At 44.3% G+C, this 27,633-nt stretch overlaps 1 protein-coding gene and 1 long non-coding RNA gene across 2 annotated transcripts in view; one reads left to right on the forward strand and one right to left on the reverse strand.

Moving 5' to 3' along the window:
- LOC118369969 (partitioning defective 3 homolog B-like) overlaps nucleotides 1-27,633 on the forward strand; it is a 174,116-nt gene that overhangs the window by 117,538 nt on the left and 28,945 nt on the right. The window contains exons 19-21 of the mRNA XM_052499048.1: nucleotides 1,589-1,793; nucleotides 19,235-19,342; nucleotides 19,498-19,815. Coding sequence (XP_052355008.1) covers nucleotides 1,589-1,793; nucleotides 19,235-19,342; nucleotides 19,498-19,815 — 631 coding nt within the window. The remainder of the gene's footprint in view (nucleotides 1-1,588; nucleotides 1,794-19,234; nucleotides 19,343-19,497; nucleotides 19,816-27,633) is intronic.
- Nucleotides 14,437-23,746, reverse strand: LOC127916653 (uncharacterized). Its single transcript, XR_008095430.1, has 3 exons — nucleotides 23,542-23,746; nucleotides 22,992-23,124; nucleotides 14,437-15,489 (listed from the first exon to the last, which is right to left on the reverse strand). It is a non-coding gene; the product is annotated as an uncharacterized LOC127916653 (long non-coding RNA).

The following is a 27,633-nucleotide window of genomic DNA, read 5'->3' on the forward strand; positions in this document are numbered from 1 at the left end:
GAACCTCGGCTGCAAAGTATTGAGTCACTGCAGGGGGGATGGGGGATGTATCGTTCCCTCCCTGTGTGTTTGTCTGCCTGTCTACTTCATTGTGTGTATGGCATCTGTGTCGAAAAAAATTTTGGTCGACCAAGAGTCGTCCTGTTCTTTAAATGTGTAAACTTATTTTTCCATATATAGACACACACCCAATGTGTTTGAACAAAAGCAACTACATATGCACTGAGCTTGTCGGATGCTTTAAGCACACTATTTGATGAAATAATTAAGACACATAAATGACTCGAGAAAGAGCCCGATGGTCACACTGTTAAAAAAAAAATGACAGCGAGTGCCTGTGTGACTGGCACACGTTGTCTCGCTCTCCTCCCTACTGCAGCGTGAAGGCTCCAGAGCACAGCAAGTGTTTATTGCACTGTGTTAGGTGCAACATCATTTCAGCCATTTAGTTTATTACTTGTTTCTGACTGAAAAGTTATGTTACCAAAATCCCTAATTTGTTGAGTAAAAACATTCCCTATTCCCTCAACCGTTGCTCTCTTTACTTGACACATGTAAGCATCATAAGTATGTGGCCAATAGGGCCTGACCTATAGCCTTACATAATCACAGCAATAAATTGGTTTAAACAATCTCTGAACACAGTAACACGTGACAGCAAAATGGAGGCAGAGGACGTGAAAAAGAAACTCTGAAACGGGTGAATGTTTACTGTTTGCTCAGGAGGGAAAGGGCAAGTCATCTATGTGGAAGACATTTGACTTAGTTGTGGAAACTACTGGAAAGCCAGGAAAAAGGGAGGGCATAGGAGCAAGCGCTGCGTGAGTATTATGTGTGCCTATAACAGTTGCTGTCAGATTATATATTTTTCTGACCATTTGGAACAGTGTAAACAACACTAAATATGTAAGTGTACCAGAGTCTGTGCTAATTACAGAAAACTAAAAACAGTTGCATGCATTGGTGAACTGCGCTTTATTTATCGTTTAGGCTAATTATTCAGAGCTCCCTTTATTACATTTTTAAACTAAAATGCTTGATTGCATTTCAAAGTATGACTGTCTCGTATGCTGTGTGATGACATGAACGAATTAATGAATGAGTGATAAATACAATATATTGAAATATAGGCATAAATAAGTTATGCTATTAAGACTAAACTGGATGTGCTCTTAAGCCTACAGCTCCATGGTGGTTACTATACAAAGCCTACTAATGATAACGACATTGCTTATTATTATAATGACAGTGACCGTATCCAACGCAGGAGAAAGTGCATTTGTTATAAAATAATATTAGATTCATTGGTGTTGCATCATCATTTTTTACATAATATAACCATATACAATTGTATGTCTTAGAGTGATGGACTGTGCCCTCCCCGTGGCCTCCGCAATGGATAAGTCCACTGACAAAGGCACGAAACAGACAGGTGTCTTGTGCACCATGACATTTTGTTTTTCTTCTTGCGAATGCTCGACTGAAGAAATCTTGGTCGACCATCAGTCTATTGACCAAACAATCGTCCAGTCGACGAAATGGGGTCAGCCCTAGTTGACCTTTTTAACCTTTGCTACCTCCCTCTCAGATGACCTGTCAGAGCAGAGCTCAGGCCGAGACACACCCGTCAGTGGCTCATCCCGCCAGGACCAGATTGAATCAGAGGCAGGGAAGAAGAAGAAGAAGACCAAAGGGAAGAAGAAAGAGAAGAAGAGCAAAGAAAAAGTCAAGAAAACCGAGGATTCTGAGGACCACGAGAAAAAGGCCAAGAAAAAAGGATTTGGGCTCTTAAGGTAGGCAACCATTTACAATTTTACAATTCCGGAATTTAGCAGATGCTCTTATCCAGAGCATAGATCTTTGTACTGGTCCCCTGTGGGAATCAAACCCACAACCCTCGCGTTGCAAGCTCCTTGATCTTCCAACTGAGCCACACAGGATCAATGTTTCCACTCTTTACGTTTCATAATATGTATCTCTGAATTCTAGTTCCACTCTTGCCTCTTTTAGCACTCCCCTTTTCCAACTGTTCAGGTCATTCAACCACTGCTTATTCCAGTATGATTTACCCAACGTTTTCACCATCCCAATAAGCACCTAACACAAATCTCACAATTTATTTCACTAGTACAGGGCATTCCAAACCTGTTCCTGGAGAGCTACCCTCCTGTAGGTTTTCACTGTAAACTCCGTTGTAAACTAACCTGGTTCAGGTTATCAACTTGCTAATTATTAGAATCAGGTGTGCTGGACTAGGATTGGAGAGAGAACATACAGGAAGGTAGCTCTCCAGGAATAGGGTTGGAGAGCCCTGCACTAGTTCTAAGCTAAGAATGATCTTGCTGAGATTTAGGGTAAATGTGGTACTGTATAGTAAAAAGATGGTTATCGATCTAGTCTTGTTATTACACCGTCGAAGTTCAAACATTTGTCATTTGATTGCGACGCGATGAGTGTCTATCGATTTTAGGCCCTCAGATAAGAATCCAATCATCCAGCATGTCAGTGGTAATGGTGGGGAGATGTACACAGTTAACATCTGGCTTGGTAGCAGGATGGACACACACACACGCACAACCTTTTACTTGGTTGGTTTCTGGGAGGGTTGTTGGTTGCAGGTGGGAGATGGAGAGGTCACAGGACAGGGCTGTTGTTTTTGAACCTTTTATCACACACGTGCACAGATATGCATGCACACACATGCGCACACACACACGTATGAATGCACGCACATTGGCACAGTGTGCATACAAACAATTACAGGAAAGGGCTGTTGAAATCCAATTAGTAGTTACGATCTTGTCTCATTGCTGGAACTCCCCAACGGACTCGGGAGAGGCGATGGTCGAGAGTCAGGCATCTTAACTGCTTCTTAACACACTGCTCGCTTAGCCTGGGAGCCAGCCACACCAATGGGTCAAAAGAAACAGTCCAACTGAAAACCGAAGTCAACATGCAGGCGCCGGCCCGCCACAAGGAGTCGCTAGAGCACGATGAGACAAGGACACCCCCCCCCTGCCAAACCCTCCACTAACCCGGACGCTATGCGTCGTCCCATGGGGCTCCTGGTCTGTAGTGGCGCCTCAGAACTCCGATGCAGTGCTTTAGTCCTCGGCGCCACTCGGGAGGCCCTTCACACACAGACTTGCAAGTGCACACACACACACACACACACACATCCATGCTCACACACTCACGCACTAACCACACTCACACTTTCTCTCACTCTCACTTACACTCACCACACACACACTCCATCACACACTCTCTCGCTCTCCAGCTTGTTCGAGACATAGCCTAGTGCCCTCTCTGTCTACTCACTGGGTTGAAGGCTTTAGCCAGGACATTCTTGAACCGTTTGAATCAAAATTCCGAGAAACATTTATATTGCAATTCAACATCCAGCCAAGTGCAGCCTTAAGCGCAGAGTGCAGCTGGAGCACAAGTGGAGGGCAAGACACTTAAACTCTCCCAGATTTCCCACCAAACACAGGCTCGGTTCACTCTGGCCTGATGATTGCATGTGAACTATGACTTAATTAGCTGGAATACGGCGTAGCTCCAAATCTGCATCCCAAATGGCACCCAAGTCTCTATATATGGCACTACTTTTGACCAGGGCCCATAGGGCTGTGGTCAAAAGGAGTGCACTATATCGGGAACCGGGTGCCATTAGAAACACATCCAATCTAATTGTAGATCACAAATGTTGTTTTACTCTGAAGGCAGTATTTCAAACTGGGAAAAATTAAAAGACACGTGATTCCAATTCCCCTCTGATGGAAAGCGTGTAGCGGGACCGATGTATTTTTCTCATGGCCGTTATTGGTGTTATGCATGTACTGTATTATTTTTTGGGTGACCAGATCCTTTGTTTGTGTAGATGCAGGACTTCCACAATCCATTGTGTTATTTGGATTTATTTGGACTCAACAGGGCTATTCTGAAATCAAAATACTGACAGTGCCAATATTAGCTGGATTATTGCATGTTTCTCTTTATATTGCTCTTTCTTTGTCCTGAGTTTCTTTATTTCGCTCTCTCCCTCTTCTTTTGTTCCCTTTTCCTTTTAATGTCATCTGTTCTCTCATTCCGAGAGGACAACAGTATGGTCTCTGCTTTCACAAAATCTAGTCGATACTTCCATCGCAGCTGCACTCCCCCCACCGCCACCCCCGCCTTCCACGCACTCCTACACACTTCATATTCATACACCCCCCTCCCCAAACCATAAAGACAGTCTTCGATGCGAGATGACTGGTTGTCCCTTCGGTACCTACAATAGTAGAGATTGAAGTGTCCTTGCTGAGCGAACCGCCTGAGGGAGTTTCGGCATTGACAGGCCTTTTGAAGATCAGCCACATTACTCGTCAGCCACGTGAGACTCCTCACCGTGTGCATACATATACAGTACACTCTCTCATAGGCTCTTATGAAAGATGTGTACGGTATGTTCAGTACAGAGACTGGTGTGGCAGCTTTTTCAAAGTGCCGGTGGGTGCCTAGAAATGACTACATATTCTCATGGGTATATGTGCAAGATGTCTACATTTTCTGTATGTTGAGGTGTCTCAATGGTCCTGTCAACACGAGCCTGCCTGGTTTGAGGTCCTCTTCCTGACTGTAGCCGACTGGCCGGGCCCGAATACCCAACCCGTAATTGTGTTCTCAATAGTAGGCTGATTGGGTATGCGAAAATAGGAAGTTTTATAGTAAGTGACATTTATAAAGTTGTGTGTGCTTCAAATGCCAAGATGTCATACTCATTTCAGATTTTCATCTAGTAATATTTCGCTGCATGCTATTAAGGAAAGAAATGGTCTTTTCTGACCCACGTGTGTTTGACAGCGGCTGATAACGAGATAATAATCAGATGAGAGCAGTTCCAACAGTTACAAAGATTTTTCACCTTAAAATGTATGTTAAACTAAAACCAATCATTGCAAAGTTAAACATTAACTCTACGCACAAGGACTACTTTTAACAATTTCCCCCCATAAAATATATATATATATATATTTTTTTTTTTAATTGACCTGAAGAATAGCGCAGATGCAGAGTTGGGTAACAGAATGACAGTTTGTGCTGTTTGTGCCGTCATTCTGTTACCAAAATGTGCATCTGCTCTGTTCTTCATGTAAATGTGTTTTTGTGAAACGTTCAGTGTAAATATGATGAAAGTCGTTCTTGTGTCTAGAGGTACATGGTTCAACTTCTTTTTATTTTTTCCCTTAAGGGCTGGATCAGATAAATATTGAGGAAAGAATATTGGTTCCATCAATGTAATTGTCTGCATCATTTCCAATCCCCCCATATATTTTTTGGGGTAAATATATCCATACGCACATGCACACATATACACATATATACATACATATACCTATATAGACATACATACTTTTTAAAAGAATATACCTTTATTATTATTCCCCCTCAAACCCTACCACCGATCCCCCAATTGGAGTAAACTAATAAATACTTTGGCTTTTACCTTCAATTTATACATCTTATACACATTTTACATTCACAGTCTATTTTACAATAGTTATTTTTTGTTTGTTTTTAGTCCTCCCTCTATTTCTGATGTCCATCCAGTTTGATTTCTATTTGGAACTGTGCTATTTCACAAAAGTTCTGAACATTTTACAGACCCCGTATGTTTTCCATGTTTTATCTTGTTATTAGTCCCACCCTTCAGCTCCATTCAACCTCTCTCATCTATCTCTCAACATCATCCATTTCGGGTTTCTATTTGCCATATATTTGTGCTGTGATGCTTCACAAAATAATTGAACCTTCCTATTCTCATGGATTATACAGATTGTAAATTAAAAATACAATTTTTTGGTAAAATAGTTATTATATTATTGATTGATTGACTATGGATTTTCAAATCACCCAGTATTGCTGTCTGCAGCGTTAGTTCTAGGCAAATGTTGCAATTCTTCAGCCATTCCTGGACCTGTGACCAAAAACGAGCTGGACAATGGACAATACCAAAATAAATGATCTAATGACTCTGCCTCCTCACAGCAGAATCTGCAGAGCTGGGAAGATTGTATCCCCCATATATATAATATAACATTCTATTAGTTGCAAGAATTTTGTATAGTAATATAAAATAAAATAAATTGCATCCGGCGTTGGTTCGTAGTTCAACTTTGCAATCATTGGTTTTTGTTTGGCTTCCATGTTAAAGTAAAAAATCGGAGTCTCCGTCTCTTTGTGTTACCAAGGAATTACCCATAAGGAGACTCGTTGTGCCAAAAGGAATGAATGGCACCAGACCTCCACAATTGCGCATCAGTGGACGCATTCTCAGTATGGGTGAGTCCAGTATGATGATATTTGTTGTACCCAACCCGTCATTTTATGTGGTATTATAAGTACACAGTATGTTGTTTAGTAAGTAGTAAAAGACCGATTCCGGACACGGCCTGTGTGTGTGTGTGTGTGTGTGTGTGTGTATGTATCCGTACATTTGTCTGTGTATTTGTGTGGCAGTTTGTTAGTTGTATTTACTCGTCTGCCTGATCACAGCTTCCATAACAGGCCCTTTCCTGTGAGCTGTGTGTGTGCGTGTCCTTATACAGTTGTGCGCCCGGTCTTTCTATCCCATACTGTTTCCTCTCTCTCTGTCACCCTCCCCTCCCCACCTCTTCTGCCCGTCACTCCAGCTCAGAGTGGCTGTCACTAAGGCCTTCAGTGTGACAGACAGACAGGACACGGCCGTCCCCACTGCTATTGCCAATTTGGGGACATGAAAGCCTTGCGCGCTGATCCGCTGTTTACAAATCCCCCTCCGCTCGCGTCGATCCTCTTTCCTCTCTTTCTCTCCCTCTTCCCGGGGACGGATGAAATCCGACAGGGAACCAAGCCAATTAGCGGGGCCAGTTTCCATCATTTCCAAACAAGCCCAGTATGTGGTTGTGTTGTCCTAAAGGATGGGCGCCATAGACTTACCACACCCTCCTCAGACCTACTGTAAATCCCCCCCGTATATGGCCTGCATCCCGATTTGCCACCCTTCTCCCGAAGTGTCCACTTGCCCTTTTTCCATCGTGGATTTGACAATTGTGGAAAACTCCCTTCGGCCAATGCTTACACCAATCCAATGCTTTTAAATCCATGACCGGGTGTGTGCAAGGGCACACCTTGGGTGAATTGAGACTAGTTCTTGTAAGTGGACGAGAGTGATTCTGGAGTTGTAGGACGTGTTTAGATGTGTTTGCGTGTCGGTGACATTAAGGTGTGACGAGCTGAAGCTGAGATGTTTTTCTTAACCGTAATGTTGTTAGCGAAGTTTGTCATGGTTTGTCACGTCATGGGTTGACCTTGTTGACGCTTTGAAGGCCGGTGGCTTTTTGTCCTCACAGGAGGGGATTTGTTGACCTTGAAAACATGTCAAGGTGTCTTGGAGATGTTTTTGTCTGTATGTTTTTTTTTGTGCATCTGTTTGCAGGTTGTATTTAGTTTGTCTCACCACTCATCCTGTGGGTAAAGGATTTACTATAACTATAATCTTTGAGTACTCAGGATAGTAGTTCTCATTCCATAGTTTTTTTTCCCCTTCAGATTTATGAAATGTTAATTTAAAATCCAGTCCAATGTCCACCAGCCAAATTGCCTCCTCCCTGAAAATGTTTTGTCGTTCCGAGGCACGGCGCATCCTGTATCCTATACCTCTGACATGGCGCAATTCTAATTTCTAACTCTCCTATGGACGTCAACAGAGGGTCGCGCTATCGAGGTGCACAGCCCGAGAAAAACAAATGAGATGTATGTTTTGCCTCGTGTTGGACTGCTTCCTGAAATGATTTGGTCATTTACTTGTTGCTGTGGTGACCTGTCAATCAAGCATTAGAGGGATTTTGGAAGAAGAACAAAAAAACAGCCGAAGAAAGGAAAATTCCCATGCATATATATCAGCTACTAAACAGGCAGGCTTCTTCTTTCCTGTAGAGCGTAGCTCCCTTAGTAGGGCGTAGCTCCCTTAGGACAACACCGTTTGTCTATGTCAAGAGGTTTGGACCTCTTGGGGTAATGGCTTGGGCTTTGGCCTGACAAAACAAAGGGCAGTGGGTTCAAATCCTTTTAGGTCTAATCCCGGATTCAGTGCAATATATTGGCATGTACGATGATGGATAACAAGACAAATGGCTTCAGGATAAGTATATATGGACGTCTGGATAATCCAGACATATCAATATGGCTAGACGAAAACACCGGTCAACCTCAGACGACGGATGCTCATCATCGACCAATGAAAGCAGCTCATTGAGCCATCGGGGAGTTGTCTCCTGGTCATCTGATCTCCAGCACTTCAGGTCCTTCACTTATCTGGCTGAGTTTGACGTTGCAGGCGAGTCGAGACTGACTTATCTACGAGTCTCCTTGCATCATAAATAACTACTCAATATTATTTGTAGATTCAATTCACCCATGATGCATCACGGTTTTGATTCTGTTAATCATGGCCTATGTCTTCATTGAGGCTGATCCACCAATGAAAGAAGATCATTAAGACCTCTTCAACCAATGTAAGAAGCCTGTTGACCTATCAGGCTGTTGTCTCCTGGTCATCTGATCCACAGACCTTCATCCAGCAACATGGAGGCTCATCGACCAATGGGAAAAAAGCCGATTGAACCATCAAGAAGTTGTCACCTTTTACTGGTCATCTGATCTCATTGCTTCAGGTCATTCACTCTATCTTCATCCAGCAGCAAAGGATGCCAGGAAGCGATTATACCTCTTCCAATGGCCGCCATCCCGTCATCAAGCTCAATGTGATCGATGGGCTTCCCTTGCCATTAGGTGTCTGCCGGCCATCTGTCCGTCCCAGGCTGTGTGTGTGTGTTTGTGTGTGTGTGTGTGAGACATTCCTCCCTCACAGGAAAAGATTAAGTGGCTCTTATGAGGTCTAAGGAGAAGGGCAGGAGTGGTCACAGCACGTTAACCTCTAATCCTGCCCTTTTCATGGGGTAGGAATGCTGTCTGCAGGGGGGAGTTGGGGATATGGAGGGTCACACTTCTTTCTTCTCTCATTTTCTTCCTTGGACTACTTGTTTTGAAATCAAAGTGCAGTGCAATTATTGGCTGGCCAATGGTGCCTCTTTCTCTTGCTCTCTCTTTTCCCTTTCTTTGTCACACACATTCTCTCTTTCCTCCTCCTCTGTCTTTCATTACACCTGCTCACTGCTTGTTCGGGTCTATGTCATTGTTCTGGTGTGTCTGAATCCTCAACACCTTTAGTAGTCTGGATGGAGTCGTTCTAACTGGGACCTTTTGATCAGTCACTCTCACCCAATGGTATCTCTTCATCCCGGATTCTGTGTGCTGTCCTGGACTCAATGACTGGCTCAAACAGTGCTTGGATAAACACACACACACACACACACACACACACACACACACACACACACACACACACACACACACACACACACACACACACGCACGCACGCGCGCGCGCGCGCGCACACGCACACGCACACACAGATGCTCACTCACACACACAAACACAAATAGTCACTCACTTGCGCACACACACACACAAACACACACACACACACACCAAAGATCACTCTCTCCCTCCCAAATGAGTGTGAAAGTAAGACGTGTAACTGACTCGTTAAATATTCATTTGTTTTTGACAGAAGTGGAGGAAAAAGGAGACAAGACAAATTGCCTGGAGCTAGTGCTTTGTGCATGAATCGTTAAAATATGCCAGAAATCAGAAAAACAAACAACTAAAATAAAGCCCATATTTCACGTGCTGCCCTTGGGTGACAGATGCATCTCTCACTCTGTGGCCGTCAGAGAGGGAGCGCCCCCCTCCCTCTCTCCTCTCATTCCTCTCTCGGGCTAAGCAGTCTGATTGACATGGCATTACACCCGGGACTGGCCAGACCCTGTTTAAAGATGCACACACACACACACACACACCTTTCACTTTTCTCACAGACACACCATACACCTTTCACTTCACACGTACACACTCTTCCCACATTAATGAAGACACTCCTGAGAACATTATCTATCACACCAGTCAGACCTCACTCCCCGAAAACATCTTTCTCCGTCTCGTCTCGCTCAACTCACTATCTGCTTACTTCCCTGGTTCTTCGTCCATTCCCTATTCTCTTCATAATTTGTGTTGTTTTCATTTCTTCGACTGTGCATCGGAGGCTCCTGTTTGTCTAGATTTGGTCTGGGCGTGCTATTGGATGTCCATGCAGCTGGATGTGTTGCGGGCGCACACATGCATATTGCATCCAGCGAGAAACTGATAAATCAATAACAACACGGAACATTATTGGCCTACAGCTGAACTAATCGTCGTTTCACTCGAAGCTCCCTTCCAACACCGTCTTTATTGCTCGACAGCAGTGGCGGTTCTAACGGCAATAGATTCATCTGGGAGGGTGGTTTTGATCTATTTGGTCGTATAACTCTTAATACGAAGTGTTAATGGGAGGTGATTTAGCCCAAATTGCCGCCGCCTGCTGCAGTATGCATATGGAGAGAAATAAGATAAATAGATTTAATTATGCCCAGTGGGAATAATGAGAGACGAGAGACTCTGTTTTAATTATTGAAGGGGGGCGTAGCTTTCTGCTGCCAGGAAGGAGCTGTGATTAGCTTCTCACGCTGTCAATCGGGGGAAGAAGAAGGTAGAGAGGGGTATAGTGAGGAAGTGTGTGCAGGGTGGCTGAGTTCTGTGTTCCTGTTCTGTGTTTCCGAATGGAAGACAAAAAAAACACAAATGAGAGTGATATGACCCCCTGCTTTTAGAAGGAGCGTTTTTAATTCTTTCTCAACATACTTGTACACTTCGAGCTTCTTAACTGTCCTCTGCGTGATGTACACTACTGCAGTATTCCAGTGTTCTGTACCAGAAAACACCAAAGAGCCCCTGTTACATCACACCTCTTTATGTTGTTTCTAATTGAACTCATCCCTACTTGTCTCTCTGGCTTCCAAAACTTCCAACTCCACCGAGGTACCGGTAGAAAATACACACAGCAATCTAATTACCGTGATAACATTTATAGGCTGTGAGATGAAGTGTTCTCTCTATCTCTCTCTCTCGCCGCCTCTGGAAGCCTCACTGTTCTCTCTATTTCTAAGCTCCAGCCGTGCCACACTTTCATGGGAGCTTTGGCTTATCCCTCCCCCTCTCTCTCTTTCTTTCTCATTTTCTCTCTCCCTCATTCTCTCGTTCATTCTCCATTTGCTCTCTTTCTCTCTCTCTCTCTCTCTCTCTCTCTCTCTCTCTCTCTTCTCTGTCTCCTATCTCTCTCTCTCTCTCGTTGTCGTTCTCGCTCTTTCTCTCCCAGCTTGTTATTTTGGTACTCAAAGGCAGATGCATATTTTGCAAGGCATTATCCCCGCTTCTTTATGGGTGATCAACTCCTCATCCTCTGGAATGTGTAGGAATGGGTATATCATCATATGTGTATTTCTGTCTCTCTCTCTCTCGTGTGTGTGTGTGCGCGCGCGCGCTTCAGCTGGCCTAAGAGGTTAGGCCACCTGGAACAATGTTTGTGTGTGTGCGTGCATGAAACTGGAAGTGTGCGTGTGTCCGCCAGACCAGGCGCACTGCGGGCACATCTCAGCTGTTAGCCTCAATCAATTCCATCATAGATGACGGGCGTCGTCAATGAACTCCCCTGACAGACCCGACAGACAGACTGTAAAACTGTCTCCTGACACCATCACTCTTGCCGAATGAATGGCTGTTTAGCTAGTCGTTAGCGCTTCACCGGTAACCAGTTTCCCACTGGCCCCATCCAACAGCGCTGATGGAAGCCTATTTATTTACCACTCCCTGCTCTCTGCTTGTTGTCACACGGTAAAAAAATAAAACCAGCTTCATTTCCAGAGCTGCCAACCACGGATGATAATGGAGGAAATGAGTCTAGCACACATACTGGTAAATAGGCTACAGTATGTTTCCTTACTCTGTCTATTTCCCTCCCTTGTACCTCTGTCTCCGTCTCTGTTTCTCCCTCCCTCCCTCCCTCCCTCCCTCCCTCCCTCCCTCCCTCCCTCCCTCCCTCCCTCCCTCCCTCCCTCCCCCTCCCTCCCTCCCTCCCCAGGGAGCCTATTCCACAGGTCGCAGGGCAATTACATCACCCAGGCTGTCTGTGATCTCACTGTGTTTTGAACCTCATTAGAAAGAAGACACAATCCTTTTCTTTTCCTCTCCCCCCCCCTTCTCTCACCCACTTCCTCAGAATGTCATGTAATGAGCATGGAGAAGCTTCTGGAAGAGGTGATTAAGATGATGAGGCAAGGCGCCTTCCAAAAAAGCTGATTTTCACTGGGACTCGGACAGTCTTTTGTCTTGTCATACTTGGACATTTTGGGGATATTGGTTCTAGTTTCTTCATTTCCTCTCACAAGAGGGTGTCACTGTCGTAGACCCAAGAGCCATTCTGGTGATTCTGGCACACCGGCAGAGGCAGACTAATGATGAGAGCGCTCTGCTACTAATGGTTCCGTTTGGCCCCTTGTGACAGTAGGATCACATTAAAACGCGACACCAATGACCCAGTAACCCAGAGCATCCATCTTACACCATTATGAGAAGGTAATGCAGCCAGTGCTATGATGTAGGTGTTGTGTGTTTTCAAATGAGATCCCACTCTTTGTGCGGCTGTGTGTGGCTCCCAGTGAGCTTTCCCACACAGAGTGGTGTCTCTGCATCAAACGAGAACAGGAAACGACAAATGAGAAATGACATCCGTATTTCTGAACGAACATGATTGCTAAGGACAAAGTTACACAGCGAGATTGTTCAGAGCTGGATTCTGTCTCGCTCGATGCCTTTTTGTTGTCGTCGTCTTAAAGCAAATCAGACTTCAAGTCTGACCACCAATTCAGATCTCCACACCACCTGATTGTCTTGGGAAAAGAAATGCTGAGGGAAGGGTAGAGGGAGAGATTAGCGAAATGAAGGAGTGAAAAATGATGATGGAGGGGAAATGGGTTTGTACCTTCCCCACGGCAGGTACATACACCGAGTGTACAAAACATCAGGAACATGCTCTCTCCTTGACCAGGTGAATCCAGGTGAAACTATGATCCCTTATTGATGTTACTTGTTAAATCCACTTCAATCAGTCTAGATGAAGGGTAGGAGACCGGTTATAGAAGGACTTTTAGGCGTTGATGCACAGATTGTGTATGTGTGCCATTCAGAGGGGGAATCGACGATTCAAAAGATTTACATGTCTTTGAACAGGGTATGGTAGTAGGTGCCAGGCACACCGGTTTGATTGTGTCAAGAACCGCAATGCGGCTGGATAGGCTTGGGCGGTATACTGTATACCGGGGTATTTGGGAAAGGACACAGGATGGTTTTCAATACCTTCAAAAAAATATTGATTTGAAGTTTTTCAATACATTTTAAATTAGTACCTGCCACATCATTTTACATTATGAAGCCGTAGTTCCTCAGAACAGTTCCGCCAGTTACGTGTTTGTATGCAATTCACTGCTAAATGTTTGCCATCAGATATTTTATAATGGCTTTCTGCAATCCGTTTTTCTCCCATTTGCTCCATGTACCCATGCTGCTCTTCCTTTCAGGAAATAATGAATCACAGGTGTTCATTTGCACAATTTCTCTTGTTAACTTAAGCTTGAAAAGGTCTACACATTCAGTAGCTACTAGCTGTGCTTGTATAACTTTATGAGCTGGATTTGCCTGTGTTTGCAATTGCTTTGTTCGTTTTCTCTCATTAGCATTTAGCTAACAGCGTCGATATGTAATTTCGCTATTAGATTTTTCACATTTTGTTAGCATTCTGGTAATACAAGCCCAAAAGGCTCTTCTAGTGATTTTAGTGCCCCCTTGTGTGCTATGCCAGTAATACCGTAAAACCTGGAATTAGAGAAGGATGGTAATGATGGTATGAAAATCTGCAGTTTCCCCATGTGATATGAAACGCTCGACAGTTCCCTGTGTGTGTCAAGAATGGTCCACCAGCCAAAGGCCATCCAGCCAACTCACCACAACTGTGGGAAGCATTGGAGTCGACATGGGCAAGAATCCCTGTCGGATGCAATCAACACCTTGCAGAGTTCATGCCCAGACGAATTGAGGCTGTTCTGAAGGGAAAAGGGGGCGGGTCTAAATATTAGAAAGTGGTTCTTAATGTTTTGTACACTCAGCTTCTATCTAATTGTGAGTCTCTCTCTCTCTCTCTCTCTCTCTCTCTCTCTCTCTCTCTCTCTCTCTCTCTCTCTCTCTCTCTCTGTCTCTCTCTCTCTCTCTCTCTCTCTCTCTCTCTCTCTCTCTCTCTCTCTGTGTCTCTCTATCTCTGTGTCTCTCTCTCTCTCTGTGTCTCTCTCTCTCTCTCTCTCTCTCTCTGTATCTCTCTCTGTATCTCTCTCTCTCTCTCTGTATCTCTCTCTCTCTCTCTCTCTCTCTCTCTCTCTGTATCTCTCTCTCTCTCTCTGTGTGTCTCTCTCTCTCTCTCTCTCTGTGTCTCTCTCTCTCTCTCTCTCTCTCTCTCTCTCTCTCTCTCTCTCTCTCTCTCTCTCTCTCTCTCTCTCTCTCTCTCTCTCTCTCTCTCTCTCTCTCTGTATCTCTCTCTCTCTCTGTCTCTCTCTCTCTCTCTCTCTCTCTGTGTCTCTCTCTCTCAATTCAATTCAATTCAATTCAAGGGCTTTATTGGCATGGGAAACATGTGTTAACATTGCCAAAGCAAGTGAGATAGACAACATACAAAGTGAATATATAAAGTGAAAAACAACAAAAATTAACAGTAAACATTACACATACAACAGTTTCAAAACAGTAAAGACATTACAAATGTCATATTATAAATATATATATCTCTGTCTCTCTCTCTCTGTCTCTCTCTCTCTCTGTCTCTCTCTCTGTCTCTCTCTCAAACAGACAGTAGAAGTGAGAGATGCTCTAATTTATGTACACATAATGATCAGGCCAGCTGTCGGCCTCCATCACACATGCACTACTGTGTGAAAGAGAGGGACGAGCTCACTTCTCTCATGGAGGGCCAGACTGCCGGTGTCATTGAAGTGTCTGTGAGATAGATACTACTGCCAGCACCATGCTAAGAATGGGCAATCATTTCACCCATTCATAGTATTGTTCTTCTGACAGTGATTCGGTGTCTGCAGGTTGTACAGGAAGCAATGATAGGCTATTTGGGCTTGAAGAAGTGTTTGAAGAAGTGTTATCAAGTATCTTAGAGTAGTTTGCTGATCGAGGATCAGGTCCTCCCAGTCTATAATTTTAAAAGGCCAAGCTGACGCTTGAAAAATATGGCTTAGGACTAACCCATGCACCTGGGTCAGGTGCAAAAGTGAAAAGGCTAAAATACTGTTACATTCCGTGACAAATTCCCCTCCAATCTGGCGATCCAGCAGCAGTGCAGTGACCCTCGGCTGATTTGAGTGTGTCCTCTGTCTTCCATCAGGGTTGCCATTCACACCATGTCCCCCTCGGGGCTGTAATGAGAAGAGCCAGTGACAAGAATTAAGAAAGGCCCCCTGTCCCTAATGAGCTGAACACAGACATCAGATTGGACTCGGCAGGGAGCTGACTCGCACGCACAGGCACACACCAAACACCGCAGTCGCGTTCAGCATAAGAAAAAGTCGCCGATAGAAATGTCATGAATAGAGCTGATTGCGATCCCTTCTTCTCTACGTCAAAGAGGCGTGTTCGTTTTTACATATATTTCTAGAAACGTCATGATTTCTTATTCGATATTGTCACAGAGGTGTTGTTTGTTCTACAATCATGTGTTTCCATCTGGATGTTTTCTGCGGCCCCCATCGGAAACGGTTGTGGCAGATTTGCCCCCAGGCCATGCCCCTGGTAACATGGGGCTATAAGACCAGACATACTCTACCTGACAGAACACCCATTGTGTAATAAAGATATGTGAATTCATCCATGGATTTGTATGTCTTGCTTGCCTGTGAAGGCCATTGGGGGAATAGTTAGTGGATCAGAGAACCGTGTTTTGGTTGAGTGTCCCTTCGGAAGCTTGAGAGCGACATGTGATTCAACTCCATGACTGGAGGGCAAAAACACTTTCGGGCCCGTAACCACAGTGTGCTGTCGAGGATCAGTTTTGCCTTTTGCGTCCAAATGATTGGAGGGGAGATCTGTTTCTAGATCAGCACTCCCACTGATGTTTTGTGAAGTGTTGGTCCCATGTTTCACGTGCTGAATTAAAAGATACCATAAATGTTCCATATGCACAAAAAGCATATTTCTCTAATGTTATTTCTCTCAAATGCACAAATTTGTTTACATCCTGTTCTTGAGCATTTTTCCTTTGCCAAGAAAATCCACCTGACCAGGTGTGGCATATCAGGAAGCTGATTAAACAGCTTGATCATTATACAAGTGCACAATGTGCAGTTTTGTCACACAACACAAGGAGTATCTGAGGAGTATTTGTGTCTGTAATAAAGCTATTTTGTGGGGGGGACTATTTCTGATTGGCTGGGCCTGGCTCCCAAGTGAGTGGGCGGCACTGCCCAGTCATGTGAAATCCATAGATTAGGGCATATTTACCATGTTGCATTTTATATTTTTGTTCAGTATATGTGAGAAAATAACATTTTAGGGGTCAGATCGATGCTGACCCTGGGTCCATTTTGCGTTTTCCCCGCTAATGGTCAAAGTTAGGATAGGGGGATGGGAAAGTGATCCTAGATCTGTACCAAGGGGAAACTTCACCCCGGAGCTACACGCACTCACCTCTGTCTGTCAGCATGTCGTATCACTTCAGAATACATACTGTATATTAATACCAGTTAATCATCATCTCAACCACATTTCCAACTCACACCCACTGCATTAACCCACTCTAGCAAATGATCACACTGCATTATCACCAACCTTTAACCATTGTACCAGAGGAAAAGGCGCTAATAAACATGTGGGAGTGAGTTTGGTTCGTGTGTGTGTAATAGTGTTTGTGTGAGCGATGGGCAGTGTTTCTCTGCTGTGAATTGCTAACGTGTGTGTGTGTGTGTGTGTGTGTGTGTGTGTGTGTGTGTGTGTGTGTGTGTGTGTGTGTGTGTGTGTGTGTGTGTGTACGCTAGTGCATGTGTGTGGTCGTCATGGTATCTGTGTGTGCACATACGTACAGTACCACTCAAAGGTTTGGACACACCTACTCATTCCTTTGTTTTTCTTTATTTTTTACTACTTTCCACATTGTAGGGTAATAGGGAAGACATCAAAACTATGAATTAACACAAATGGAATCATGTAGTAACCAAAAAAGTGTTAAACACTTTATATTATATTTTATATTTGAGATTCTTTGAAGTAGCCACCCTTTGCCACTCTTTGCCTTTGACAGGTTTGCACAGTCTTGGCATTCTCTAAACGAGCTTCATGAGGTAGTCACCTAGAATGCATTTCAATTAACAGGTGTGCCTTGTTAAGTCAATTTGTGGAACTTCTTTCCTCCTTAATGCGTTTGAGCCAATCAGTTGTGACAAGGTAGGGGTGGTACACAGAAGTCCATATTAGGTTAAGAACAGCTCAAATAAGCAAAGAGAAACAGCATCAAGGTCAGTCAATCTGGAAAATTTCAATTATCATCAAGCGCTATGATGAAACTGGCTCTCATGATGACCGCCACAGGCAAGGAAGACCCAGAGTTACCTCTGCTGCAGAGGATAAGTTCATTAGAGTTAATGGCACCTCAGATTGCAGCCCAAATAAATGCTTCACAGAGTTCAAGTAACCGACACATCTCAACATCAACTGTTCAGAGGAGACTGCGTAATTAGGTTGAATTGCTGCAAAGAAACCACTACTGAAGGACACCAATAATAAGAAGTGACGTGCTTGGGCCAAGAAACACGAGTAATGGACATTAGACTGGTGGAAATCTGTCCGTTGGTCTGGAGTCCAAATTTGAGATCTTTTGGTTCAACTGCCGTGTCTTTGTGAGACGCAGAGTAGGTAAACGGATGATCTCCACATGTGTGGTTCCCATTGTGAAGCATGGAGGAGGAGGTGTGATGGTATGGGAGTGCTTTGCTGGTGACACTGTCAGTGATTTAATTAGAATTCAAGGCACACTTAACCAGCATGGCTACCACAACATTCTGCGGCGATACACCATCCCATCTGGTTTGCGCTTAGTGGGACTATCATTTGTTTTTCAACAGGACAATGACCCAACACACCTCCAGGCTGTGTAAGAGCTATTTGACCAAAAATGAGAGTGATGGAGTGCTGCATCAGATGACCTGGACTCCACAATCACCTGACCTCAACCCAATTGAGATGGTTTGGGATGAGTTGGACTGCGGAGTGAAGGAAAAGCAGCCAACAAGTGCTCAGCGTATGTGAGAACTCCTTCAAGACTGTTGGAAAAGAATTCCAGGTAAAGCTGGTTGATCCTATCAAGGCTATTGTTTATTTAACCTCTATCTAACTAGGCAAGTCAGTTAATAACAAATTCTTATTACCAATGACGACCTACCCTGGCCAAACCCGGATGACGCTGGGCCAAATTGTGCACCTTCCTATGGGACTCCCAATCACGCCCGGATATAATACAGCCTGGATTCGGACCAGGGACTGCAGTGACGCCTCTTGCATTGAGATGCAGTGCCTTAGACCGCTGTGCCAATCGGGAGCAGCAAGGCAAATGGTGGCTACTTTGAAGAATCTCAAACAAAACTAAATAGATTTTATATTTAACTATTTTTGGGGTTACTACATGATTCCATATGTGTTATTTCATAGTTTCGATGTCTTCACTATTATTCTACAATGTAGAAAATGGTAAAAATAAAGAAAAACCCATGAATGAGATGTGTCCAAACTTTTGGTGTGTGTGTGTGTGTGTGTGTGTGTGTGTGTGTGTGTGTGTGTGTGTGTGTGTGTGTGTGTGTGTGTACAGGGTCTATGTGTGTAATCGATGCTGTGCAGTGTCCTGCTGTGTGGAAGTGTGAACACATGTTTGGCTGCGGTGTGAACTGGATTCTGCTGTTTGGTTCCAAACATGAAGCCTCTGGTCCACTCCTTCTCTCACCTCTTGTCGTCTCTCCACTGCTATGTGGCCTGCTGCTCAACTAGTTCCTTTCATAATCTCTGCAGCCTCTATTGTCGCTTTACGAACTGCCACAATGTTTTGAATCCCAAATTAAACAACATCTTACAATTCTTTTCACTTAGTCTCTCTCTTTCTTTCTCTCTCAATCCCCCCAGGTTTGGCAAGAAAAAGGAGGAGAAGAGCAAGGCGGAGGTGAAGGCTACCAAGCAGAAGTTGGAGGCTCTGAGCGAGGAGGAGCTGAACAAGATTGAGGAGAGAGTGAGGTGAGCTCACACAGTTTGCCCTGTTATCTGTGTGTAGACACTACGCTATCACATATATACAATGTATGCCGTTTTTTGGCTAATCCCATCAAGTTAATGTGAGTTTGATTCAGACAGTGAGTGACGGTATCTATCCCCTCTTATATAACCGACAGACACGAGCTCCGATACATGGAGGTGCCGGACGGCCACGTGACCCCCGACCCCCTGCCACCCGACTTAGAGGACGATGACCATGACCCCAACTACGCCCGTATCAACACCTTTCGGGAGCCCCCCAAGGGCCCTTCGCCCTCCTACCTCAGCCGCACCCCTTCTCCTCAGCGAGCCCTCGGGGGACCACCCCCCGGCGGACCCTCACACAGCCGCCAGCCCTCGGCAGAAGACTTAGAGGGGCTCTATGCCAAGGTTAACAAGCAGAGAGCCCCGCCCTCAACTTCCACGTCACAGCTTCAGCCCCCTCCGAGCGACAGGTGAGTTGATCCAAAAAACAAGAAATCACTCCTTCACAGTGCACTCCAATGTATGGCCTAGCGTTGCTGTAGTGGGTCATACTGTCACTATGGGGTCAGTGGGATTGGGCAAGCATGGGGGGATATTTTGTTATCTTTGTTGCCTTCAAAGATCCATTTAAAAACATAAATATTCATGATAGATAATGTATTTATGTTAAAAGTTCTGTTTTTATTTCATTATTTCACTTATTTTGTATAACAAAAAATAAAAATAAAACGTATTTACATAAGAATTCAGACCCTTTGCTATGAGACTCGAAATTGAACTCAGGTGCATCCTGTTTCCATTCATCATCCTTGAGATTTTTCTACAACTTTATTGTATTCCACCTGTGGTAAATTCAATTGATTGGACATGATTTGGAAAGGCACACACCTGTCTATATAAGGTCCCACAGTTGACAGTGCATGTCAGAGCAAAAACCAAGCCACGAGGTTTAAGAAATTGTCTGTAGAGCTCTGGGACAGGATTGTGTCGCAGATCTGGGGAAGGGTACCCAAAAATTCCCCAAGAACACAGTGGCCTATTCTAGATGGAAGAAGTTTGGATCCACCAAGACTCTTCCTAGAGCCGGCCAAACTGAGCAATCGGGGGAGAAGGGCCTTGGTGAGGGAGGTGAACAAGAACCCGATGGTCATGCTGACAGAGCTCCAGAGTTCCTCTGTGGAGATGGGAGAACCTTCCAGAAAGACAACCATCTCCGCATCACTCCACCAATCAGGCCTTTATGGTAGAGTGGCCAGACGAAAGCCGCTTGTCAGTAAAGGGCACTTGGAGTTTTCCAAAAGGCACCTAAATGACTCTCAGACCATGAGAAACAAGATTCTCTTGTCTGATTAAACCAAGATTGAACTCTTTGGCCTGAATGCCAAGCGTCTGGAGGAAACCTGGCACCATCCCTACGGTGAAGCATGGTGGTGACAGAATCATGCTGGGGGATGTTTTTCAGCGGCCGGGACTGGGAGACTAGTCAGGATTGAGGGAAAGATGAACGGAGCAAAGTACAAAGAGATCCTTGATGAAAACCTCAGACTAGGGCGAAGGTTCACTTTCCAATAGGACAACGACCCTAAGCACACAGCCAAAACAATACAGGAGTGGCTTCCGGACAAGTCTCTGAATGTCCTTTAGTGGCCCAGCCAGAGCCTGGACTTGAACCCGATTGAACATCTCTAGAGAGACCTGAAAATAGCTGTGCAGAGACGCTCCCCATCTAACTTGACAGAGCTTGAGAGGATATGCAGAGGAGAATGGGAGAAACTCCCCAAATACAGGTGTGACAAGCTTGTAGCGTCATACCCAAGAAGACTTGAGGCTGTAATTGCTGCCAAATATTCTTCAACAAAGTACTGATTAAAGTGTCTGAATACTTATGTAAATGTATGATATTTTTTTAGATTTGCTTACATTTCTAAAAACCTGTTTTTGCATTATTGTGTATAGATTGATGAAGAAAAAAAACAATTTAATCCATTTTAGAATAAGTCTGTAACGTAAGAAAATGTGGAAAAACTCGAGGAGTCTGAATATTTTCCGAATGCGCTGTATCGCTTAACAACCCAACACACAGCCGTGAATGCATCATTTATGAGAATACTGTGGCCATTTCTCAGCGTGAGGGTTTAGGGTCCGCAGACCCTCAAGCTTTGCCCGAAGCAAACATTTAAAGTACGCTGTTTAGAATCATTAAGTAGGGGGTGTCATTTTAAAGGGAGAGAGAGGTAACAAAGTCTACACCAGGAAAAAATGTCAAAGCCGGTTCTCTTTGCTACCACACGACAAGCAGTACCAGTGCACCAAGTCTGTAACCAACAGAACCCTGAACAGCCTCTACCCCCAAGCCATACAACTGCTAAACAAGACTGCTACAAAGCTAATCAAATGGCTATCCGGACTACCTGCATTGGCCCTTATTTGCACTAACTCTCTTGTGCTGACTCTGAACACACATTCGACCCTACCCACACACTCACACATACTTACACTGAAACCCCAACACACACACACACACACACACACACATACACTACATACGCCCACACATAGAATGCACACACATGCATACTGACACCACACGTTCACACTCACCCCATATGCTGCTGCTACTGTCTATTATCTACCGTGTTGCCTAGTCACTTTACACCTACCTATATGTGCATAGCTACTTCAAATAACTCATATCCCTGCACATCAACTCCGTGCTGGTGCTCCCTTTATATAGCCATCTTGTTTTATACTCCTCATTGTCATTCATAATTCACTGTGTTTCTTCCTCATGTCATTATTATTATTATCATTTTTTTGTTTTTTGGTTATCTTAACTCTGCATTGTTGGGAAAGGACCCCTAAGTAAGCATTTCACTGTTAGTCTACACCGGTTTACGAGGAACATGACGAATAACGTTTGATTTAATTTCAAAGTTTGAGGGAGGTTGCGATAGAGGGAAGGGAGCGAGAGGGAAGGGAAAGGAACAGATTGACTGCTGTGAAGGGAACGAGTCGGACAGAGAGCGGGGGTGGGACAAAAGGGGAGGATAATTAGCCACAGTCTAGCAGCTTGACAGACCAGTGAGGCTCCCCCCTCTCGTCTAACTGGCCACTTAATTCTTTCTATTTCTCCGCCTTGCTGTCTCTTCGTCTCTCCCTCTCCTCTCCCTGCTTTGACTACAGCAGCATCATTTGAACACTCCATATTCTACTGACATTTGTAATGGATGACTAATTCGGGCTAGCAACAGCGTGACATGATCAATTTAGTCTGGTTGGAATTGACTGTATGATAGTTTAGTTACGCCACATAGTCCTGGGTTCCAACCACACACACACACACGTTTACAGACTTACAACACACATCTGCTTGCGAAACGCACCCATTCATTGATTCATTCATGCATATGGACACACAGTTTTGCCTGACACACACTCAAACCCGCTCAGTGTTTTTTTTCAGCGAAGCCTTTTTGTAACCTAGCAACACTCCAGTCTAGAATCCAATGCCGCTTTTAGAGGACCAATTTGGATAGGGGAGAATTATATTATATTGTGGCTTCATTTGTGTGTGTGTGTGCATACAGACCTACGTGTGTGTTTGATGTGCACATGCTCAGTAGTGGTAGTCCTCCTCCCCCCTCACCTGTCAGAGAGGAGAAAGTTGACTCTGGAGTGTCTACATCATTTAGTGCTGGAAATGTTTTCATTAGGACTTCGATGGCAGGTGTGTCCATGGATGGGCGTCACATTTGATTACAGCGACACTAGAGGCTGACCTGTGGAGAGAAAAAACTTACCTACGCTTGTCAAATATTATTAGAGAATAGGTCAGCCAGTCTCTCCACAGACCAGGGGAAGGAAGGAAGGAAGGAAGGAAGGAAGGAAGGAAGGAAGGAAGGAAGGAAGGAAGGAAGGAAGGAAGGAAGGAAGGAAGGGAGGGGGAGGGAGGGAGGGAGGGAGGGAACAAAGAAAATAGTCACCTGAGGAGATTCTTATCAAGCCTTGTTGCTTATGTATTGTATTTCAATGTTGTTAAATAAAAAATATGAACGTCAGAATACAAATATCTGGCCATAATTCAAGACACTAGTCCATCTGCAACCATAAGGACAGTATGCACTCATGGTGTCAGTTGGAAAGTGTGGGTTGGAGTTCTCCAAAACTATGCTGACCGAATCGTTGTACACACTCACCATTGCCCTCTCAGCCACCATAATTGCAACGTTCCTCAGCGGATGATCAACACAGCACCATTTCCGTTTCCTTAAATATTCCTTCGTCCTGTCCTGTCGTCTCTTTGATGTGGCCAGTCAGAGACAGTCCCGGCCAAGTCTCCCTAATTAGTCCTCCTGAGGTTGGACGTATACACACACACAGGTTTGACAAACATCCCTGAGACCAAAGGGAATGGAAGGTTCTGAAAGTTCTGGCTCCCCCAACCCTCCCCCCTGGAAAAGAGGGAAAATGGATATCTTTACCCTTTACTGAACTTTCCACTGGCGCTCTGGTCTCCCTGGTGTCTGGCTGGCAAACAAGAGGAGAAATTAGCTTCTGATGACAACCTGGTCCGAGGCTCCAATAGACATACACGAATGGACTTACACACACACACACACACACAGACAAAGAAACACACGTGCCTGCATAGACATGGTGCAGGTGGGTGGACCTGACCTCAAAGGCCAGCTGAATCACCAGTTCTGTATCCAAAATAGCTTCTCAGTAATCTAAGTATTTCTGCTTTCTGCCTAAAGTGTATGCTTAATGGAAGAGATATAACCTCACACATTATTCTGAAATGTTTGTATTCTCTTAAACAGTTAAACTAAGTACAGAACCCTCTGCCCAGTTTCCACTAGGGTTAAATATCATCCCAGGAAAATGTTCCATCCCGAGAATAAATCACAATTCCCGCCAAATCCGGAACTATCCTTCAAAAGCATTATAAAGCATATAATTATGCCTATGTCCGGATTTGATTAGAGCCTGATGCTACCTGAGCCTGATGAGCCATACATGAAATAAATGGCATGAGCCCTACATTAAAGACATTTAAATGAGGCCAAGCTCAAATGATTGTGCCGTTACCCAATGCATATATGATATAGGCTACTGCACATTACGCACAGCAGAAAAACATGAAAGCCCATAGATGAGGCTAGCTATATGCTCTCTTGGGTAAACATGTTTTTTTCTTATCTCCAGTAGTCTATATATAGGGTGATTATATTGTATCACTCTAGAACAGGATGATCTATTGTGGGTGCAGTCTGAATGAAGTTGATGGAGGCCGAACGACTTCGAGAGAGTGCTCCCGCGTTCACCGACGTTCAAGCGACAGGCTGTTTTAAAACTCTGCAGCTGCAATATGTTTTTTTTTTAATATATCATCTTTACGATAGTGTTCCCCGAAAGCCAGATAGAGATGGGTAAATCAGACACGCCTTCCATCTTTATATTACTGCATAGACTATGCTGCAGAAAAAAGCAGGCCTACTTGTCACAAAAAAATGCATTTACCATGGTGAGATGAAAGGTCTACGCATTGTGAACTCAATACTGAGATGGTGCTGTCTGTCCCCCACCCTGAGCGTTTGATTATCATGCAGAGGCTGCACCGAACCAATATTTAGACATGGCATATAATTGAACAGTTCCATTTCACACCATGTGTTCGTATAAATAATTAATTTCAATTTACCGGGGTTATTTATCCTGGGAAAAGGGAGTAGTTTTGGGCGGCATATCTCGGTAGCCGGGGTTCCCGCCATTCAACCATAGTGCCCACTACCTTCTCTCTCTCTCTCTCTCTCTCTCTCTCTCTCTCTCTCTCTCTCTCTTTCTCTCTCTCTCTCTCTTTCTCTTTCTCTTTCTCTTTCTTTCTTTCTTTCTTTCTTTCTTTCTTTTGATACTTCAGAGTACTTTCAGTAGCAGTTCCTATAGGTGCACTGAATTGTTGAGAATTGAAAACTGGTCAAGGTGTGGAGAAATGCTCAATGCAAGAGCAATATTTTTATTGTAAGTGTTTTATTAAACAAAAATGTGCACAGGGACACCAAAACTATACTTCTGCAAGGTTTGTAATAATCTTGCACCCTCAAGATGGTGGACACTCGAGTGGCGCAGCGGGCTAAGGCACTGCATCCCAGTGCAAGAGGCATTACTACACTCCCTGGTTTGAATCCAGGGTATATCATATCCGGCTGTGATTGGGAGTCCCATAGGGCGGCGGAAAATTGTCTCAGCATCGTCCTGGTTTGGTCGGGGTAGGCCGTCATTGTAAATACTTGCCTAGTTAAATAAAGGTTCAAAAAATGTTTAACACGGAGGGCCTAGTGTCTGCAGGTTTTCTCGCCACCCTTGTAGTTGATTGATAAATTAAATTAAGAAAAAATTATATAAATTAATAAATATATATAAATATAAATATAATACATTAAGATCACTAATTAGTAAGGAACTCCCCTCAACTGTTTGTCTAAGTCTTAATTGAAAGGAATAATCAAAAACCCGCAGACACTCGGCCCTCCGTGGAGTGAGGTAGACACCCCTGCTTAAATACTCTTCCTTATCTGTTCGTTGATTCATCCTTCCGTGCCGAGATCCAAAACATTACATGAAGGCTGAGACCTTGGGGTTGAATAGGCTATTCATTTGAAACTTCTTAATCACTTAAGGACACCCATGGCCGATTTTTATGGCTCAGGGGCCCAGATACCAATTACCTAAGACTTGCTTTACGGTAACCTCTGACCTTAGAGAGGGTACCTAGAGACCAAATTCCAATAGGGAATAATCATCAAACTAGGGTTCTTATTAACAGAATGGATGGGGAGTCATTTAGTAGGTACGGGCTGAACCTTCACATGGGCTGTGTCTAAAATGCCACCACCCTATTCCCTAAAAGAAGTGCACTACAAAGTGCAGGGCTACTCAACCCTCTTCCTGGAGAGCTACCCTCCTGTAGGTTTTTGCCTATCCCCAGTTGCAACTAACATGAGCTTATCAACCAGTTAATTGTTAGACTCAGGTGTGCTAGATTAGGTTGGAGCAAAAACCTACAGGAGGGTAGCTCTCCATGTACAGTCTGCTGCCTCAGTTTGTATGATGGCAATTTGCATATACTCCAGAATGTTATGATGAGGGATCAGATGAATTGTAATTAATTACAAAGTCCCTCTTTGCCATGGAAATTAACTGAATCCCCCCCCAAAAAACGATTCCACTGCATTTCAGCACTGCCACAAAAGGACCAGCTGACATCATGTCAGTGATTCTCTCGTTAACACAGGTGTGCGTGTTGACTAGGACAAGGCTGGAGATCACTCTGTCATGCTGATTGAGTTTGAATAACAGACTGGAAGCTTCAAAAGGTGCTTGGTGCTTGGAATCATTGTTCTTCCTCTGTCAATCATGGTTACCTGCAAGGAAACATCATGCCGTCATCATTTCTTTGCACAAAAAGGACTTCACAGGCAAGGATATTGCTGCCAGTAAGATTGCACCTAAATCAACCATTTATTGGCTCATCAAGAACTTCAAGGAGAGCGGTTCAATTGTTGTGAAGAAGGCTTCAGGGCGCCCAAGAAAGTCCAGCAAGCGCCAGGACCGTCTCCTAAAGTTGATTCAGCTGCGGGATCGGGGCACCACCAGTACAGAGCTTGCTTAGGAATGGCAGCAGGCAGGTGTGAGTGCATCTGCATGCACAGTGAGGCGAAGACTTTTGGAGGATGTCCTAGTGTCAGGAAGGGTAGCAAAGAAGCCACTTCTCTCCAGGAAAAACATCAGGGACAGACTGATATTCTACAAAAGGTAGAGGGATTGGACTGCTGAGGACCTGGGTAAAGTCATTTTCTCTGATGAAATCCCCTTTCCAATTGTTTGGGGCATCCGGAAAAAAGCTTGTCCGGAGAAGACAAGGTGAGCGCTACCATCAGTCCTGTGTCATGCCAACTGTAAAGTATCCTGATACGATTCATGTGTGGGGTTGCTTCTCAGCCAAGGGAGTGGGCTCACTCACAATTATGCCTAAGAACACAGCTATGAATAAAGAATGGTACCAACACATCATCCAAGAGCAACTTCTCCCAACCATCCAGGAACAGTTTGGTGATGAACAATGCCTTTTCCAGCAAGATGGAGCACCTTGCCATAAGGAAAAAGTGATATCTAAGTGGCTCGGGGAACAAAACATTGATATTTTGGGTCCATGACCAGGAAACTCCCCAGACCTTAATCTCATTGAGAACTTGTGGTCAATCCTCAAGAGGCTGTTGGACAAACAA

The sequence above is a fragment of the Oncorhynchus keta genome, chromosome 37 (genome assembly GCF_023373465.1).
Source record: "Oncorhynchus keta strain PuntledgeMale-10-30-2019 chromosome 37, Oket_V2, whole genome shotgun sequence".
In the NCBI taxonomy this organism is placed as follows: domain Eukaryota; kingdom Metazoa; phylum Chordata; class Actinopteri; order Salmoniformes; family Salmonidae; genus Oncorhynchus; species Oncorhynchus keta.